This window comes from Thamnophis sirtalis, unplaced genomic scaffold, assembly GCF_051295495.1.
Source record: "Thamnophis sirtalis isolate CommonGarterSnake01/CBP01778 unplaced genomic scaffold, rThaSir2_p1.2 scaffold_1, whole genome shotgun sequence".
NCBI lineage: Eukaryota > Metazoa > Chordata > Lepidosauria > Squamata > Natricidae > Thamnophis > Thamnophis sirtalis.
The window spans coordinates 3848197-3865899 of NW_028261381.1; the positions used below are offsets into that span (position 1 = coordinate 3848197).

At 39.2% G+C, this 17703-nt stretch overlaps 1 protein-coding gene across 1 annotated transcript in view; it reads right to left on the reverse strand.

The window, feature by feature from the left end:
• Positions 1-7268: 7268 nt before the first annotated feature.
• FASTKD2 (FASTK mitochondrial RNA regulator 2) overlaps positions 7269-17703 on the reverse strand; it is a 29370-nt gene continuing 18935 nt past the window's right edge. The window contains 5 exon segments of the mRNA XM_087706767.1: positions 7269-8929; positions 8931-8993; positions 11166-11280; positions 12689-12776; positions 14840-15055. Coding sequence (XP_087562893.1) covers positions 8906-8929; positions 8931-8993; positions 11166-11280; positions 12689-12776; positions 14840-15055 — 506 coding nt within the window. The 3' untranslated portion in view covers positions 7269-8905.

A 17703-nucleotide genomic window follows, 5' to 3' on the forward strand; every position in this document is an offset into this window, starting at 1 on the left:
TTCATATCTGACTTAGAATAGTCCACATATTTAAATTCTGTAATAAGATTAAAACATAATTTTGCAAAATAATAGCAATATGATAATTTACCTCAATTACTGAAACCAATCAATTAGGAACATTCCCCCTCCAGCGATATAAACGTCAACCATATCAAGCCACAAAGTCTCCCTGAGCAAGGGAGGGCGAGGTTTTTTGGGGGGAGAATGCATCCATGTGTAGAATAACCTTTTATTTAAAAAGTAAATCCAGCATAGAATTTAATTCTAATCGAAATCCATTCTTGGATTACGATTTTATACATCCAAGATTTGAGTTCTAGAGTTCGTATCTTGATTTGATAATTTACAACACTGATTTAATGTGTTGTTTACGATCGACACTCTTTTAAAGTGATTTGCACTATACAGTATTAACCAAGAATATTTAGTTTAATGTTCAACAGGGGGCATGTGTTAATGGATATTACATATGCCCCTTAAGAATACACTGGCATATATTAGTGTTATATTTCAGATTTGTTGTTTATCTGCTGTATTTCACTAACTGTACATTGTTATTCTTCCATATAATTTTTATGATTTCTTCCTTTTAAAAACACAATGAAATGTAATGTAGTTGTCCACATCATTATCAATTATGAATTTACCTGGATTAAAGACTATATCTGCCACATGTACATTGAGTCAGGGATATTTGACTGTAAAATATAAGTTATTTCTTGTATTCTCATTAGTAAGGACAAAGAGGTGAAAGAGCCTGCATCTTCCATGCTAAAAATCACAAACCTAACTCTGTGGGTACTAAACTCTTTATGCTAGGGACTTCAATGTCAGTTAAATCCAATCTACCTCACATGGTGGTTATGTGAAAAATGGGAAGTAGAAGGAATATTAGATATGTCTATTACCTTGACAAATCAGTCCTCTCAGAACATGTATTGAATGAAATATTTGCAATTTGTGAGTTATTCTGGGACCTTCATATTTCATTATAAACAACATAACTGTTGTTGTTTTTTGCAAGCAAAATCTGAAATGGTAATTATCGAAGACTAATTTACTGAAGAGTTTTAAATATCAAATTTTCCCAAAATTGGAAGAAAGTTTTAAAAAACAAAATTCCAAGGACTTGGTTGATTTCAGGTGTGTGTGTGTGTGTGTGTGTGTGTGTGTGTGTGTGTATGTTTTCTGAGGTTTTCGCGGGTGTTAGTATGTAGGTCTGTAGTTATTTGGGTTTTCTCCCGCGTAGAATTGGAGATGTCTTGGCGACGTTTCGACAAAGTCTCATTCGTCATCTTCAGGCTACTTCAGGTTACTTCAGGCTTGGTGTTTCCTCCTGGCTGAAGTAGCCTGAAGATGACGAATGAGACTTCGTCAAAACATCGCCAAGACATCTCCAATTCTACGCGGGAGAAAACCCGAATTACTAGAGACCTACATATATATATATATATATATATATATATATATATATATATATATATATATATATATATATATATATATATATATATATATATATATATATATATATATATATATATACACATACATACATACATACACACACACACACACACACACACACATACATACATACATACATACATTTGTGTGTGTGTGTGTCTGTGTGTGTGTCTGTGTGTGTATTTGTAGATTTTCACGGGTGTAGGTATGCTGGTCTTGTTGTATTCGGGTCTTTTCCCGTGTAAGATTGAGATTGTCTTGGCAATGTTTCGGCAAGGTCTCACTCGCCATCTTCAGGCTGGTGTTTTCGGCTTAAAGCATGGTCAGAGCTGCCGTCTTTCTATAAATCTTGGGGGGGGGGGTGTGGAGTGCTGGCTTTGTTTCAGTAAGTGGATAGATTGGCTGTATGGCTGTATCATGATTAGTAGATTGGTGCTGATTGGTGTTGGCTGTGGGTCCGTTGTACTTTTGTGTTGTAACGGCCTGGGTGGTGGGTGGGCCTCATTTGTTGACTAAGGCTGGTTTCCAGATGTCTGGTAGGTGGGAGGTATTGTCACATTTATTCATGTTGTGGGGTGTTTCTCTATTTTGATAGCTTCCATAATTATTCTCTTGTTGAAGTGTTCAGTTTTGGAGATTAACCTGGTTCCTTCAAAATTAATTTCATGTCCTGTAGCTTTAAGGTGCTGGAAAAGGGCGGAAGTTTTTTTCTTTTTTTCTTACCGCGTTCTTGTGTTCTGCGATGTGTGCATTTATTCTCCTGTTCGTTTGTCCTATGTATGTTGCAGGGAAGATTTTGCATGGTATTTCGTAGACTCCTTGGTTTTCTAGCTGGATTTTGTCTTTGGGGTTTCTTAAGATGTTGGCTATTTTTGGTCAGTGTTGAAGTGCTATCTTGATATTGTGTTTGTGGAGAATTTTGCTGTTTTTTTCTGTGGTGCCTTTGATGTAAGGGAGGAGGGTGATGCCGTTGTCCTGTTCTGTGTCTCGGTTCTTGGGAGGAGTCTCCCTTTGGATTAGGTTGGTAATTGTTTTTCTTTGGAATCCGTTGGGAGATTAATACGTTTGTGAGAGTGTGTAATTCAGTTTTCAGGTGGTCTTTGTCGGCCAGGCGTTTGGTTCTGGAGATGAGGGTCTTGGCTACAGAGTTGATCTGTGCAGGGTGGTGATGAGATTGTGCGTTTAAGTGGCAGTTGGTGTGTGTCTTTTTCCGGTAGATGGTGTGTCCGAGGGAGCCATTGAGTTTTTTGTAGATTAGGACATCCAGAAAGGGAAGTTGGTTGTTTGCTTCTATTTCCATAGTGAATTGTATTTTGGTGTGTGTGTGTGTGTGTGTGTGTGTGTGTGTGTGTGTGTGTGTGTGAAGATTGAAATCTCAGTTGGTGCAACCAGTTGGCCCATTTAGCTGGTAAGAAAAGATTGCCTGGCTTAAACAAATTTAAAGCCCCCTTAGGGCATATAATAATAAAATTTATGAGGAGGAAACATATTTGGCATTGGCCGCATCCTTGACGTTCAAGCAAATGTGATGCAAACTGTTAATTATGTTAATGAAAACATGTAAATCAGATGCTATTTTTCTGGTTTATGACACATTTCAGGCCTAAACAAGCTGGCCACCTTTTGAGACGTTGTACTTTTCCCAGTTAATAGTAACAGTGCAAAATGGAGCCAGCGGGGGGAAGGTTGTTAATCCAGATTTCAATGTTCTGATTTAATGGTTCAGCCTTAATGATTTCATCTTCCTCTCAATATACCCTTATCAGTCTGCGACTATTAGACTGTTTATGCCCTTTGGCTGAGTCAAGTAACATTTCTCAGAAGTGGAAAAACACAGAAGCTTTGCCTCCCTGCCTGCCCGAGGGCTGGTTTACATTGAGCCCAAGTGACATAATGGTAGAGTGTCAAGTTACATGGGAGAGTTGATAAGCATAAAAATCTCAACATCCCTTTGTCTTGATTGTAACATCTGGACTACTTTAGAGTAGGTTTTCTACTTTACTCTCAGACAGCCTAGATCAGTGTTTCTCAACCTTGTCAACTTGAAGATGTCTGGACTTTGACTCCCAGAATTCCCCAGCCAGCGAATGCTGGCTGGGGAATTCTGGGAGTTGAAGTCCAGACATCTTCAAGTTGACAAGGTTGAGAAACACTGGCTTAGATTCTACATTACAATCTTCATCACAGCAGGAACAGGCCTCTTATGCCTTTCTTGCCTACGAGTTCCAAACAGCCTTATTTTCATCTGCGAAAAGGCTGTATTCACACAATCCTATCCATGGCTCCTCCATGTCTGTTCAATTGTCCAATTCTTGGAGATTGCTTGCTTGAGTTCCTGCAGCTTTCTTGGCAAGGCTTTTTACCCTTTTTCCCGGAAAAAGTGACTGGCAAAAACCACCACCTTTGTGTCTAAGGTGGGACTAGAACCCAGAATCTTCCAGTTTCTAGTCTGATGCCTTACCCACTATATCAAACTGGCTCTCTGCATGCTTAAGTGCTATAGTGATTGCTAGTGTTTCTTCTAAATAAATGGGCAATCACAACAGAAATGGTAAAACATCAAGATAATTCTTGTAATCTTTTGGAAGTTCCTCCTACATGTTTGACACATTTATAATCAATGCTTTGCTTGTAACAGAGTGAAAATCTTGCAAGTACAGAATTTGATTACACGCAGCCTATCTGTAAAAGAAACTCAACATGAGTCTCAACCAAGCTAAAAAGATTACTCTAATGCACTAAGAGATAACGAGATGCTTACATTTTGGTTTTTTAATGGCAAGTAATATAAAACTGCCTAAGCATTGAATAAATGATATGAATTGAAAAATTAATTATATAATAATACAATACAATAGCAGAGTTGGAAGGGAGCTTGGAGGTCTTCTAGTCCAACCCCCTGCCTAGGCAGGAAACCCTACACCGTTTCAGACAAATGGCTATCCAGCATCTTCTTAAAGACTTCCAGTGTTGGGGCATTCACAACTTCTGGAGGCAACTTCTCTTCCACTGATTAATTGTTCTAACTGTCAGGAAATTCCTCCTCAGTTCTAAGTTGCTTCTCTCCTTGATTAGTTTCCACCCATTGCTTCTTGTTCTGCCCTCAGGTGCTTTGGGGAATAGTTTGACTCCCTCTTCTTTGGGGCGACCCCTGAGATATTGGAACACTGCTATCATGTCTCCCCTGGTCCTTCTTTTCATTAAACTAGACACACCCAGTTCCTGCAACTGTTCTTCATATGTCTTCATATGCACACTGCAGGCTCATATTTAAATAGTTGTCCACTAGGACTCCAAGATCCCTCTCACAGTTACTACTATTGAGGAAGGTACCACCTATACTCTACCTGTGCATTTGGTTTTTCTTCCCTAAATGTAGAACCTTCCTTTTTTCACAATTGAATTTCACTTTATTAGATAGTGCCCAATGTTCAGGTTTGTCAAGATCCTTCTGTATCTTCAGCCTGTCTTCTGCAGTGTTGGCTATTCTTGCCAGCTTGGTGTCATCTGCAAATTTGATGCGTTCCCCATTTATTCCCTCATCCAAATCATTGATGAAGATGTTGAAGAGTAGGGGGCCTAAAACAGAGCCTTGGGATACTCCACTGCATACTTCACTCCATGTAGATGCAGTTCCATTGAGGACTACACGTTGAGTGTGGTTGGTCAGCCAGTTACGAATCCATCTGGTGGTGATGCACCAGATTACCAAGAGACCAAAGGAAAGTATTTGCAATATAAAACATAAACTGTTACTATAGGCAAAATATTAATTTTAAGACTTTAAAATAATTGCATGTATAAGTTGATTAGCCAGATCTTATCCAGCGAACTATTTTCCACCTTTCACAATCAGAAGTGTACAAGTGTGTGAATTGTCCGTCCCTCGTTGCTCTTTCATTTTGCTAGTCTTCCACACGTGCGGGTCTAAGGTCTGGGATAGTGACTGGGTTCACATCCGACAAGCTCTCACAAACGTTCAGGATGGCACACTTGCCCATGTTACACCAATCCACAAACAGAGAGGCCTAATCTGTCTAAAAAAACTAAACAGAACTTTCAAAATTCCCATAGAAATATGGGGTTAAGTCATTCGTACTTGCAGGAAATCTATTCTGCTCTTTCTCTGATACCAGTCTGAGGATTTGGGGGAAAATAATTAACGTTCAAACATATCCATTTTTAAAATAGTCTGGATTGATTTATTGAGTACTCCAAAATGAATACATAATAAGCAATACAATATCAAGCCCAATTTAATGCTACCTGTATAAATTATGCAAATCGTATGAACATGGTGGCGCAGTGGTTAAATGCAGCACTGCAGGCTACTTCAGCTGACTGCAGTTCTGCAATTCGGCTGTTCAAATCTCACCGGCTCAGGGTTGACTCAGCCTTCCATCCTTCCGAGGTGGGTGAAATGAGGACCCAGATTGTTGTTGGGGGCAATATGCTGACTCTGTAAACTGCTTAGAGAGGGCTGAAAGCCCTATGAAGCGGTATATAAGTCTAACTGTTATTGCTAACTGCTATTTGTTGTTGTTATTTCATTATTTAATCCAACAGCCCCAGAAAGTACAGTGGATAAGAGTATAAAAAGCCTCTTCCATAACTACAGGTAGTCCTCAACTTACAACAGTTCATTTAGTGAAATTAAAAACGGCACTGAAAAATAACCATTTCCCACACTTATGACCATTGCAGTATCCCTATGCTCACATGGCTTACATTTGGCTGCTTGACAACTGACTCACATTTATGACGGTTGCAGTGTCCCGTGACTGATGTGATCCCCTTTTGCAACCTTCTGCCAAGCAAAGTCAATGAGGAAGCCCGATTCACTTAACAGCTGTGTCACTAATTGAACAACTTCAGTGATTTACTTAAGAAATGTGGCAAGAAAAGTCGTAAAATGGGGCAAACCTCACTTAACTAATTTCTCACTTAGCAACATCAATTTTGGGCTAAATTGCGGTCGTAAGTAGAGGACTACCACTTCTTCGCCTGGTGAAAAGATGAAAACTGTTTTAGTGACTATTCTGCATATCATTTTATTGTTTTACATAACTTTTCTCAAAATATTCTTAAAACAAAAACGGGCTTACAATATCTGGCTATTTTTCCACGTTAGGCCTGTTTGCAATTTAGTACTAACAAAAAGTTCACATCTGAAAATTGATGTGCGGGCCTTGCTGCCCAAGTGAAAAAAAATGTGTGTAATGTTCTACATTACAGTTTTTAACACCACATATTTATTCAGGATACACTATGATGCATTCCTGTAAGGATTACAGTCCTATGTGTGCTAAAAAAGTATTTCACGTGGATTATTTTGAAATAAGTATACTACAAGATAAGTTGGTAAATGAGGGAAAGCAGAAAAAGTAAGCAATTTAGCAGTTAGCAATAGCAGTTAGACTTATATACCGCTTCCTAGGGCTTTCAGCCCTCTCTAAGCGGTTTACAGAGTCAGCATATCGCCCCCACAATCTGGGTCCTCATTTTACCCACCTCAGAAGGATGGAAGGCTGAGTCAACCTTTGAGCCGGTGAGATTAGAACCGCTGAACTGCAGATAACAGTCAGCTGAAGTGGCCTGCAGTACTGCACCCTAACCACTGCGCCACCTCGGCTCATCTACCCCACTACTGTGTTTCCATGAGATTTAATTATCCCTTGGTTAATCTGTTGCTGCAAGTTAAGGGTAGAATATGAATTGCTTTTGAAACATTGTTCCTGCATGCAAATGCATGTGTGTGTGTTCTGTCCTCCGTCCAGGAATGAAAGCCGAAAACAACGTAATTGAGGAGGTTTCTTTTAATCAGTCAAGACTCTTGTTGGCTACAAGCCACATAAACAAAGAGATAAGCACTCTGGCAGCAAGTCCTACAAAACTAAGCAACAATGCAAACAAGCTCTCACAGCAAACCAATTCGCCAAGTCGGTTTCTCTTAATCGTGAACATTGACTTCTGCAAAAGAGCGTGGCACAAGCAGTCTCTTTTATAATCAGGAGAGGATCTTAATAAGCATCAACTGAGCGTAATCATCTCCTATAATTATGCAGTTGTTCCTGCTGCCGAGTAGTCCTTCGATGGCATGCATCCCGAAACAACTCGCAAGTGTTTTCCTGATCACTCCCTCTGATCCAAGGCTCCTGCGCCACCTGGTGGCCAACCAGTCTCTCCTCGCCCTGCTCGGAGTCAGCACCCTGTCCAGGGTCCTCCACCTCCTCCAGGGCCGACTCATAAGACCCCTCGCTGTCAGAGTCTGGCGGCAGCTCCAACGGCACCTGCCAGGCCACAACATGTGTGTATGTGTGTGCACACCCCCACACCCACACTGTATGCACCCCATCTCAGTGGTGACATTTAAAACTCTAGTGCCCACATCTGGGTTTTGTTATTGATTTCAATAAAATATTTGGATATTTTACATTTGGATCAGTCCAATATTTGGATCACTCACAACCACCTCACTTTTAACAATGCCAACAAAGTCATCTGAACTACATGGAAAGAATGTTATAAATCTTTTTTATGCCCACCTTGGTCTTTCTGGATGCAATTATGCGTAATCCTGTTGGTCAACCTTAACTCAGAAAAATGAAGATATCTGAATTTTTCTCAAGAAACACATGTTTGAGTAATTTAGTTCTATTAAGGCAAAAATGAGGAGAGGGATGTTATCTAGCATTTTTCTCAGTGGGAGCAAAAGTTCTGTACAGCTAAATCAAAAATAATACCAAATACCTAATACCTCTTCCTAAATGTAAGTTATGACCAGACAAATAGTGCCATCTTTAGGACAATGAATGCACTGGCATAAAATATCAGATTCAGCTTTAATAGAGCCTAGGTTGCCTTCACTGGACAGCTTGATTGGGGATGTTAGAAACTGTAATCCAACAGGTCCAAATCATTTCTTCTAAAACATTTTAAAAACACAAATATCCCTGATTATTATACTTTACAGTGGATCTTCAAAATGGCATCTGATAAATACGTATGAAGCTATTATTATACTTTACAGTGGATTTTCAAAATGGCATCTGATAAATAAGTATGAAGCTGGAGGAACAAAATACTTGTATTCGTATGCAAGCCAATAAATTATTATGCAATCAAGTTCTTACTGAGAATGAAAACAATAGATTTTTTTATTCCTACTCAACAGTCAGCATCCACAGGGTATGGTAAATATACTTGCAGTCAGATACATATATCCTTCTTCAATTTCAGAAGAGATATGAATTTGAGAGACAGGATTATTAAGGGATCTTATTCAGATATTTTTCTTAAAACTACAAAAGTAGCACAATTACCATCATTTCATATTCAAAACCCAAATCTCACTGAACTCAACTGGGCTTGCTCCCAGAAACTCATTTCAGACATATGCTTTAAATACAGCCATCTTGAGTACTTGATTCAGACGCTAAATGTTTTCTGCCAAAAATATTTTGTTTTTCGAAGAAGAAAACGGCCTCGTCTTTCTCCAGTTTTTCGAATTCCTTGTAAGAAACCTTGACAATAACAACAGCAACAATAAAAAGAATAGAAAAGAATTAAGTGTAAATTAGTACAAATCTTACATCAAAAATAATCATAATGAAACAAGAGGGGGGAACATTGGAGCTTGTAAAGAGATTCTACCACTAACCTTAAAGGGGTCATTCCTGAACCAAAGAACCTAACAGAGGAGTTCCAGTTTATCAAGGAACAGTATAAGTGTTAATTAATTATTGCCAAGATGTGTAAGAATAGTCATTGCTTTGTGAAGGATCACTGTAAATATTTATTTATTTATTTATTTATTTATTTATTTATTTATTTATTTATTGGTTTGTATGCCACCCACTCTCAAGAGACTCAGAGTGGCTTACAGGTAAAAAAGGAAGGGGGGGGGGACATGCAAAAAATAAAAAAAAAAAAAAATTCCACAACATTTATAACTTATGATGGGGCTGGATAAATCAACAGCCCCAGGCCTGCCGGAACAGCCAGGTCTTAGTCGTTTTGCGGAAGGCCGAAAGGGTAGTAAGGGTCCGGATCTCAACGGGGAGATCGTTCCATAGGGTCGGAGCAGCTACAGAGAAGGCCCTCCCCCGGGGAGTCGCCAGCCGACATTGACCGGCAGATGGAATCCGGAGGAGGCCTAGTCTGTGCAATCTTATAGGTCTCTGGGAGATAAGTGGCAGGAGGCGGTCTCTCAGGTAGCCGGGTCCAATACCATGTAGGGCTTTAAAAGTAACGACTAGCACCTTGAAGCGAGTCCGGAGACCAATGGGAAGCCAGTGCAGCTCGCGGAGGATAGATGTAACGTGAGTGTACCTAGGTACATCCACTATCGCTTGCGCGGCTGCATTCTGGACTAACTGAAGTCTTCGAACACTCTTCAGGGACACCCCCATGTAGAATGAATAGAAAATATTCACATATCCTATAATTATCACTCTGTAGATTCTATATTAGATTCTCCTTTGATGTTGACTGATTGCACAGAAGTACTAAAAGCAGAAGTAATAGAAGCACCTGCCAAATTCATCGCATTCTGTGTACCAGATGTTCACTCCAAGAGACGAACAATGTCATTGTTTAATCTCTAAATTGCCAGAAGACTCTGCTTTCATTGCAATTGCTTTAACACAAAGTTCAAGGAATAATGTTTTCGAGCTATATTCCAAAGTGATATTTTTATGTTACCAAGTAATATCAATACTTTGAATTGAAAATGTTTGGAATGTTTGTTGTTGGAATGTTTATTTAATTTGTATGCTGCCCCACTCCCAAGGGACCCGGGGCGGCTAACCACCAAGGGTGGGAAGGGGGTACAAATGAGACAAAAGACAAACAGATTAAAAACAACAACAGTCACAACATTTCAAGTGGGGCTGGAAATCCATCAGCCCCAGGCCTGCCGGAACAACCAGGTCTTCGTGGCTTTGCGGAAAGCCTGGAGGGTGGTGAGGGTCCGGATCTCCATGGGGAGATTGTTCCAGAGGGCCGGAGCAGCCACAGAGAAGGCCTTCCCCCGGGGGTTTGCCAGTCGGCACTGGCTGGCGGATGGAATTCGGAGGAGGCCTAGTCTGTGGGATCTAATCGGTCTTTGGGAGGTAACTGGCAGCAGGCGGTCTCTCAAGTACCCAGGTCCAATACCATGAAGGGCTTTATAAGTGACGACTAGCACCTTGAAGCGTATCCGGAGACCAATAGGCAGCCAGTGCAGCTCGCGGAGGATAGGTGTGACGTGGGTGTACCTAGGTGCACCCACAATCGCTCGCGCGGCTGCATTCTGGACAAGCCGAAGTCTCCGAATACTCTTCAAGGGCAGCCCCATGTAGAGCGCATGGGCTCTATGGATCCAGAAATTGATCCATGTAGCAACTTGCAGCACCGTAGCAGATGTATATATAATATTGAGCTAAAAGAGCTAACATACAAATTAATATAAAATAAGATACTTATATCCACTAAAGCCTTTTGATTAAAATTTATGCAAAAACTTTGAATAAAAGATCTCAAAAACTTTTAATTATTTTCCGCCTAGTGACATAGATTAGCAGACTGCAGAAGTCCTGCTGTCTGGTTTAATTTTTGAACTCGTTGCTCCTGATGTATCCCTTTTTTGTTCTTTAAAAGGAAGGACAAGTTCCAATGTTATTTTCCCTTAATAATTTCAAAATATGTTTTCTTACCAATATAACTTGGTATCCCAGTCGATTTAAATGTCTTATTTTCATTGCCAACCTGCCTTTCGGGTGTTGTGAGGGACGTGAGAAAGCGCTCGCAGGTGGGCATAGCACCGCTATCCTGTAAACAAGGACAAGAGAAATGCCTATAATAACAACACAATTAATTATAGCTGTCTGCAGGAATATCAATGCAGTGAAAATTGCAAAGGCTCTTCACTTGGATAATTGTAACCAAAGCCTGTCCTACATGAATATGTACATTAGGCGATTTATGCATATATGTGTTTCAGTTAAACACTCTCTTTCTCTGTAATACTACTCTCTTTTACACTGCGGTCATTCAAAGGCTGATACAACCTTCATCTTAATGCCTATAGCCCTGCTATAAACCTATTGCCTTTAGAATGACAGTTTAAAAAGATAAAGAGAGATCATTCCAATGAATTCTTGTGTATACGGTTCCACCAGAAAATCGCGGAGGACAAAATCGCGCTCGACGAAAGCGCGCATTTGACGTCATCACAGCGCGACGAAAACATCGCGCTGTGATCGAAAAATGTAAAAATAAAGCTAAAACCTTACCCTAACCCCCCCAAACCTAACCCTAAACCTAACCCTTAACGTAACGCTAAACCTAACGCTAACCCTAAACCTAACGCTAACGCTCTAAACCTAACCCTAACCCTTAACCTAACCCTAACCCTAACCCTAACCCTTACCTTTATGTGAATCGGCTTGCTTTAATTTTAATTTTATTTCAATTTTTAATTTTTTTCGGCGCGCTGTGATGACGTCACATGCGCGCTTTCGTCAAGCGCGATTTTGTCCTCCGCGCTTTTGACGGGTCACTGTGTATACACATAAAATGTACCTCTATTTTCCAGAGATCATACAGCAGGTACGGAGGGCACCTGTTCAATCCCAGGAAATGACATGGTTTCTTTAAGTGTGCCCACATCAGTGGTGGGTTTCAAAAAAAATTCGAACCTACTGTGGGTGTGGCCTCCTTTGTGGGAGTGGCTTGCTGGCCATGTGACCTGGTGGGAGTGGCTTGCCGGCAATGTGTTCTCTCTCTCTCTCTCTTTCCTTCCTTTTGTCTCTCTGTCCCTTTTTCCTTTTTTTCTTTCATCTCTGTCTCTCACTTTTTCTTTCTTTCTTTCTTTCTTTCTTTCTTTCTTCTTTCTCTTTCTCTCTCTGTGTGAGTCTCTGTGTGTGTGTGTGTGTCTCTGTGTGTGTTTTCAGTGGTGGGTTTCAAAAAAATTTGGAACCTCTTCTGTAGGTGTGGCCTGCTTTCCGGGTCCACTGGTGGAACCTCTTCTAACCAGTTCGGTAGATTTGAACCGAACAGGTGCGAACTGGTAGGAACCCACCTCTGGCCCACATGTACATTTTGTTCTTCAAATCTGGATGTCTGCACAGAGAAATAAATGAAGTCTTTCTCTGTAGATCATGGCATCTAAACAATCATGCCTGGAAATTCAGCCTACTGGACCACTAAGAAAAACATAACACTCAGATAAAAGTACCGTTTGAGGTTGGGGTCCCCTTTCAGCTGATCTGCTTCTGTTTTTGTCAATGCTATTTTTCGGTTTGCATCCATTAAAATTTCAAAATCTAAAAAAAAAAAGGGACAAACATTATGTTTTTATCAAGAAATTGCTATGCACTCACAATTTCTCAAATTAATACAAGGAAAAATGCATTTGAATAACATACTAAATGCAAATTATTAAAGTTACATTTGTTTTTACTGACATCAATGAAGAGAAATACCACTCTGGTTATGGAGGGGAGAAAAAAAAATCACAATTGATTACAAACAACTGAAGTTTGGACAAAATCTTTCCCAACTAGTGAAGTTTCATACACAGCAGTGAATTATTCCGCACATTGAAGCAGAGAGGCTATGTAAGCATGCAAACAGAATACATACTATCAGTGAGAAAGGATAGGTGATGAAATTGTATTTTTTATTAACGTGAAAACTTTAAATTGTTTTTTTAAAAAACTGTAAACAAATTTTCTTTTAAAAGAAATTTTAGATTTCTTTTAAAATCTACATGTAAGCACGATTGCCCCATTAACTGCTAAGTTTTTACTTCATTATATTTTATAGCATTGTATTTCTGAGAGTGGGGGTAGGTCAAGGCAATAATAGTACTATAAACAACAGCAGCTCAAAGCTAGCATCACACAAATAATGACTGAAAGTGAATCACTTAATCCCAATGTTCTCTTACAAGCTTTTAGTTGCTTTGCCAAATAAAAAGTGCATTTAAATGGAGTGAAAAGTGAAAAAGAGGAGATAGCCAAAGGATCCCCTCATAGACACAGGGCAGTAGGCAAGTAACCTAGGTTCCACCACAAAACCGCGTCCGACTAAACCGTGTCGCTGACGTCATCAACAGGGCGACAACAGCGCGGAGACAGAAGCACGCTGTAAACCCTAAACCTAAAATTAACCCCTAAACCTAAACCTAACCCCCCTAAACCTAATCCTAAACCTAACTCTAAACCTAACCCTTAACCTAACCCTAAACCTAAACCTAACCCTTAACCTAACCCTAAACCTAACCCTTAACCTAACCCTAAACCTAACCCTTACCTTAAGTTGAATCGGCTTTCTTTCAAAGCGCTATTTAAAGCGCCCTTCTTTCTCCGCGCTGGCTGTTGTCGCCCTGTTGATGACATCAGTGACGCGGTTAAATCGGGCGTGGTTTAGTCAAGCGCGGTTTTGACGGGTCACTAGTAACCTATACTTTAGCCATTTCTGATTATAAGTATTTTATTTTTATGGATTTTATATGGCTCGCTATCTGTGTAGCGAACACCTTTTCTTGCAAAAAAGAAAGGACGAACTTGAAAAAGGGGCAAATCTGAAAGATTCACCTGGATATTTTTTTTAATGTTTTGTGTTTATAACATTGTTTTACAACGGAAAAATCAAGAGCAAAACCAAGAAAAACCTCTACAAAAGCACAAATTCTAATAAAAATATCTAAAAAACATATATTTATTTTAAAATAGATAAATGTAAATTTATTTTTTAAAAAGACAATTCAATTTTCACATTTTTCATGTGTGTGAAAGGCTGTGCATTAAGTGGTACCATTTGTACGGTAGAAGCCAAATGACCAAAAAGGACAAAAGTAGCTTTTGAAAAATAAATAAATTTAAAGGACAACTTTCTGAAATAAAGAATTGTCCTTAATAATAGCAATAGCAATAGCAATAGCAGTTAGACTTATATACCGCTTCATAGGGCTTTCAGCCCTCTCTAGGCGGTTTACAGAGTCAGCATATCGCCCCCAACAACAATCCGGGTCCTCATTTCACCCACCTCGGAAGGATGGAAGGCTGAGTCAACCCTGAGCCGGTGAGATTAGAACCGCTGAACTGCAGAACTAGCAGTTAGCTGAAATAGCCTGCAGTGCTGCATTTAACCACTGCACCACCTCGGCTTAATAATGAAGTACGTATGATCACAGTTATTCATAGGTAGAGGGCAGTTGGCAAATAATCTGGATTTAGTCACAGCAGGGTTTTATATGTATAAAAGTCAGTAAATGCTTTGAGTAGCAATAGGTAAGGCTCAGTAAATGCTTTGAGTAGCAATAGGTAAGGCTTTACAGCAAATGCTCCATATTGAACAATAACAACGTTGTGATATTTCATACCTAAGCAGTAACCTTGAGTCAACTGTACATTTGTTTGAAACAAATTTTCATTTTCCAAAAGTGTAAGCAGGGCTTCCTGTATTTTAGGATAACGAAAACCAAGTATTCTCTCTAGTGATGACGACAATTTCTCTGGTAAAATTGTTGATGTTGTGGAAGAATCTCCATCAAGTTCGAGACAAACCTTTATTGCAGGCAACATACCGACACTTTTTTCTATGTAAAAGAAATTAAAAGGAAAACTGTTAGCCAATGAACTCTTTATCTGCTTGAATAAAGACACACATGTTTTGCCTAAGGAAGAAAAAAAATAGGTTTTCAAATATACGAATGAATTACTGGAGATCTGTTCTATTCTGTAAGCTTTGGGAAAGCTCCAATCAGTATTAACCTATGGTCAAATTTAATTTAATGTCTGCAATTTTTCCCCATACTGCACCCTAGAAATAAAATGAATATATCCTGATAAGTACCTTCAGCAAGGAGCCTTTTTCCCTTCTAACTTTATTTTTATTGCTTAAATACACCAAAAGAAAATGAAGTATAAAAATGCTGTACAAAAAAGAGAGGGGAAGGATGAAAAAGAAAAAAGTGGGCAAACTAATGAAATAAATTTATCATTTGTTCCCTGTATTTAAAGCTCCTCAAATTTTAAGTTAGAAGTTTGACAGAGACTCATATACTTTATTCCTTCCACTGTGTTGATAAACACCCAAATCAAAAGTTTACCATGTAACTCTTTATAATCTGGGATGCCAGTGACTTTCTAAGAACATAATCTTCTTTTCAAAACAATCAAAGCATAATATATCCAAAATTCTTCATAAATAGATCAATTCAAAATTTGGGGGATGTAACTTAGCAGTATATTAATACAGTGTTTCTCAACCTTGGCAACTTGAAGATGCCTGGACTTCAACTCCCAGAATTCCCCAGCCAGCGAATGCTGGCTGGGGAATTCTGGGAGTTGAAGTCCAGACATCTTCAAGTTGCCAAGGTTGAGAAACACTGTATTAATATATTTAAACACAATCCCCCTTGACAAACTTTTCTTGTCCTTTGGAGGATTTCCAGCCAAGGGCCAAAATATTTGACACTATATCATCCCATTTATGACATCACTAGGATAGAAAAATATATAACTAGCCTTTCAGAAACAGTCCTGGATGAGTCCAATAAAAGCCCCCCCCCCCAAATGTTTTGTGAATTATTCTCACCTTAAAAACGGAGGAAAATATTTTACTTTTTAAAGCTGAAGACACCAACTTGGAAGATTAAAGATACTCCAGTTCCTCATTCCAAATTTGTAAAATTCTACAACTGAAAAGTTGGTTTAACCTGGGAGTATGGGGATTATCTAGTTTAATTAACAAAATTCGAACAAAACATAACAGAAGGGAATGTGCTTGGCCGATGGCATAGTTGAAAATCTGAAATTAAAACTCCCCACATCACATGGGAGCTGTTGTTGAGGGAGCAAGAGAACACATATCGGAACCTGACTCCTTAATAAAATGTTAACATCTACGTAATTCATTTGTTTAAAAGTATATTCCTGAAATTAACATATCCCTCTTTTATAGTTGTACAGGTAGTCCTCGAAGTACAACAGTTCATTTACTGACTGTTCAAAGTTACAACGGCATTGGAAAAAGTGACTTATGGCCACTTTTCACAGTTACGATCTTTGCAGCATTCCCATAATCATGTGATGAAAGTTCAGATGTTTGGCGATTGGTTCATATTTATGACCACTGCAGTGTCCCAAGGTCATGTGATCAACTTTTATGACCTTCCAACAAACAAAGTCAATGGGGAAACCAGATTCAGTTAACAATCAAGTTACGAACATATCAACTGCAGTGACTCACTTAAGAACTGTGGCAAGGTTGTAAAAAATGGGGCAAAATTCACTTAACAAATGTCTTACTTAGCAACAAAAATTTTGGGCTCGACTATGGTCTTAAAGTCAAGGACTATCTCTGTATAGTAATGAATATATACTAATCATGACATTACATGCATTTTTACATTTATGGGTGTTTGTAGCCTTCTACTATTATTTTTCCATGCTAAACGAGAGAGCCACTTTGGTGTAGTGGTTGGGGCAGTTAAGATATCAGGCTAGAAAATGGGACACCGTGAGTTCCAGCTCTGCCTTAGGGACAAAGCCAATTAGGTAGACCTGGGCAAGTCACTTCCTCTCTGTCCTGGAAAGCAGGTACGCTTGCCAAGAAAACTGCAGGGACTACTCTCACCATCAACCTCAGCCTATACCTATCTACAGAACAAGTTGTAAAAGTGTACAATAAACACACAAACACCACATTATGCAGGATGTTACAAACTTTCATGCCAAGACATCCACCTCAAGACTGTTTCGAAAAAGTGGGTCTTTGGCAGCACCGTTGACCAGAATTCGCATGCATCGAAGTTTCAGAAATCCCGGCCAATGCACCCTAACTTGATTTTGTATTTAATAACGGCAGCAAGACTGTTGGTGGCGCAATACTGGAAGAAGGAAGATTTGCCTACTATTCAAGAATGGACATTAAAAGTCACAAACTTAGCAGAGATGGCTAAAATATCTGCATATCTCAAGGACCATTCAAACGAGAGATATAAACTGGAGTGGAGAAGATGGATTGACTATACTCAAAATAAATACGGGACTAAGAAATTCCAGATAGTTTATGACTGAAGAAACAAGGAATGATATAATCTGTTTAGAGCTAGCCTAACAAAAGAGGAGTTAAAGCTCAAATGAAAGATGATACTAACTTTTTTTAAAGCTTATTTTAGAACATCTTTGATAAAAATTTATACCCTGTATTTGTTCTGGGAAGTCGGGGGTTGGGAAGGTT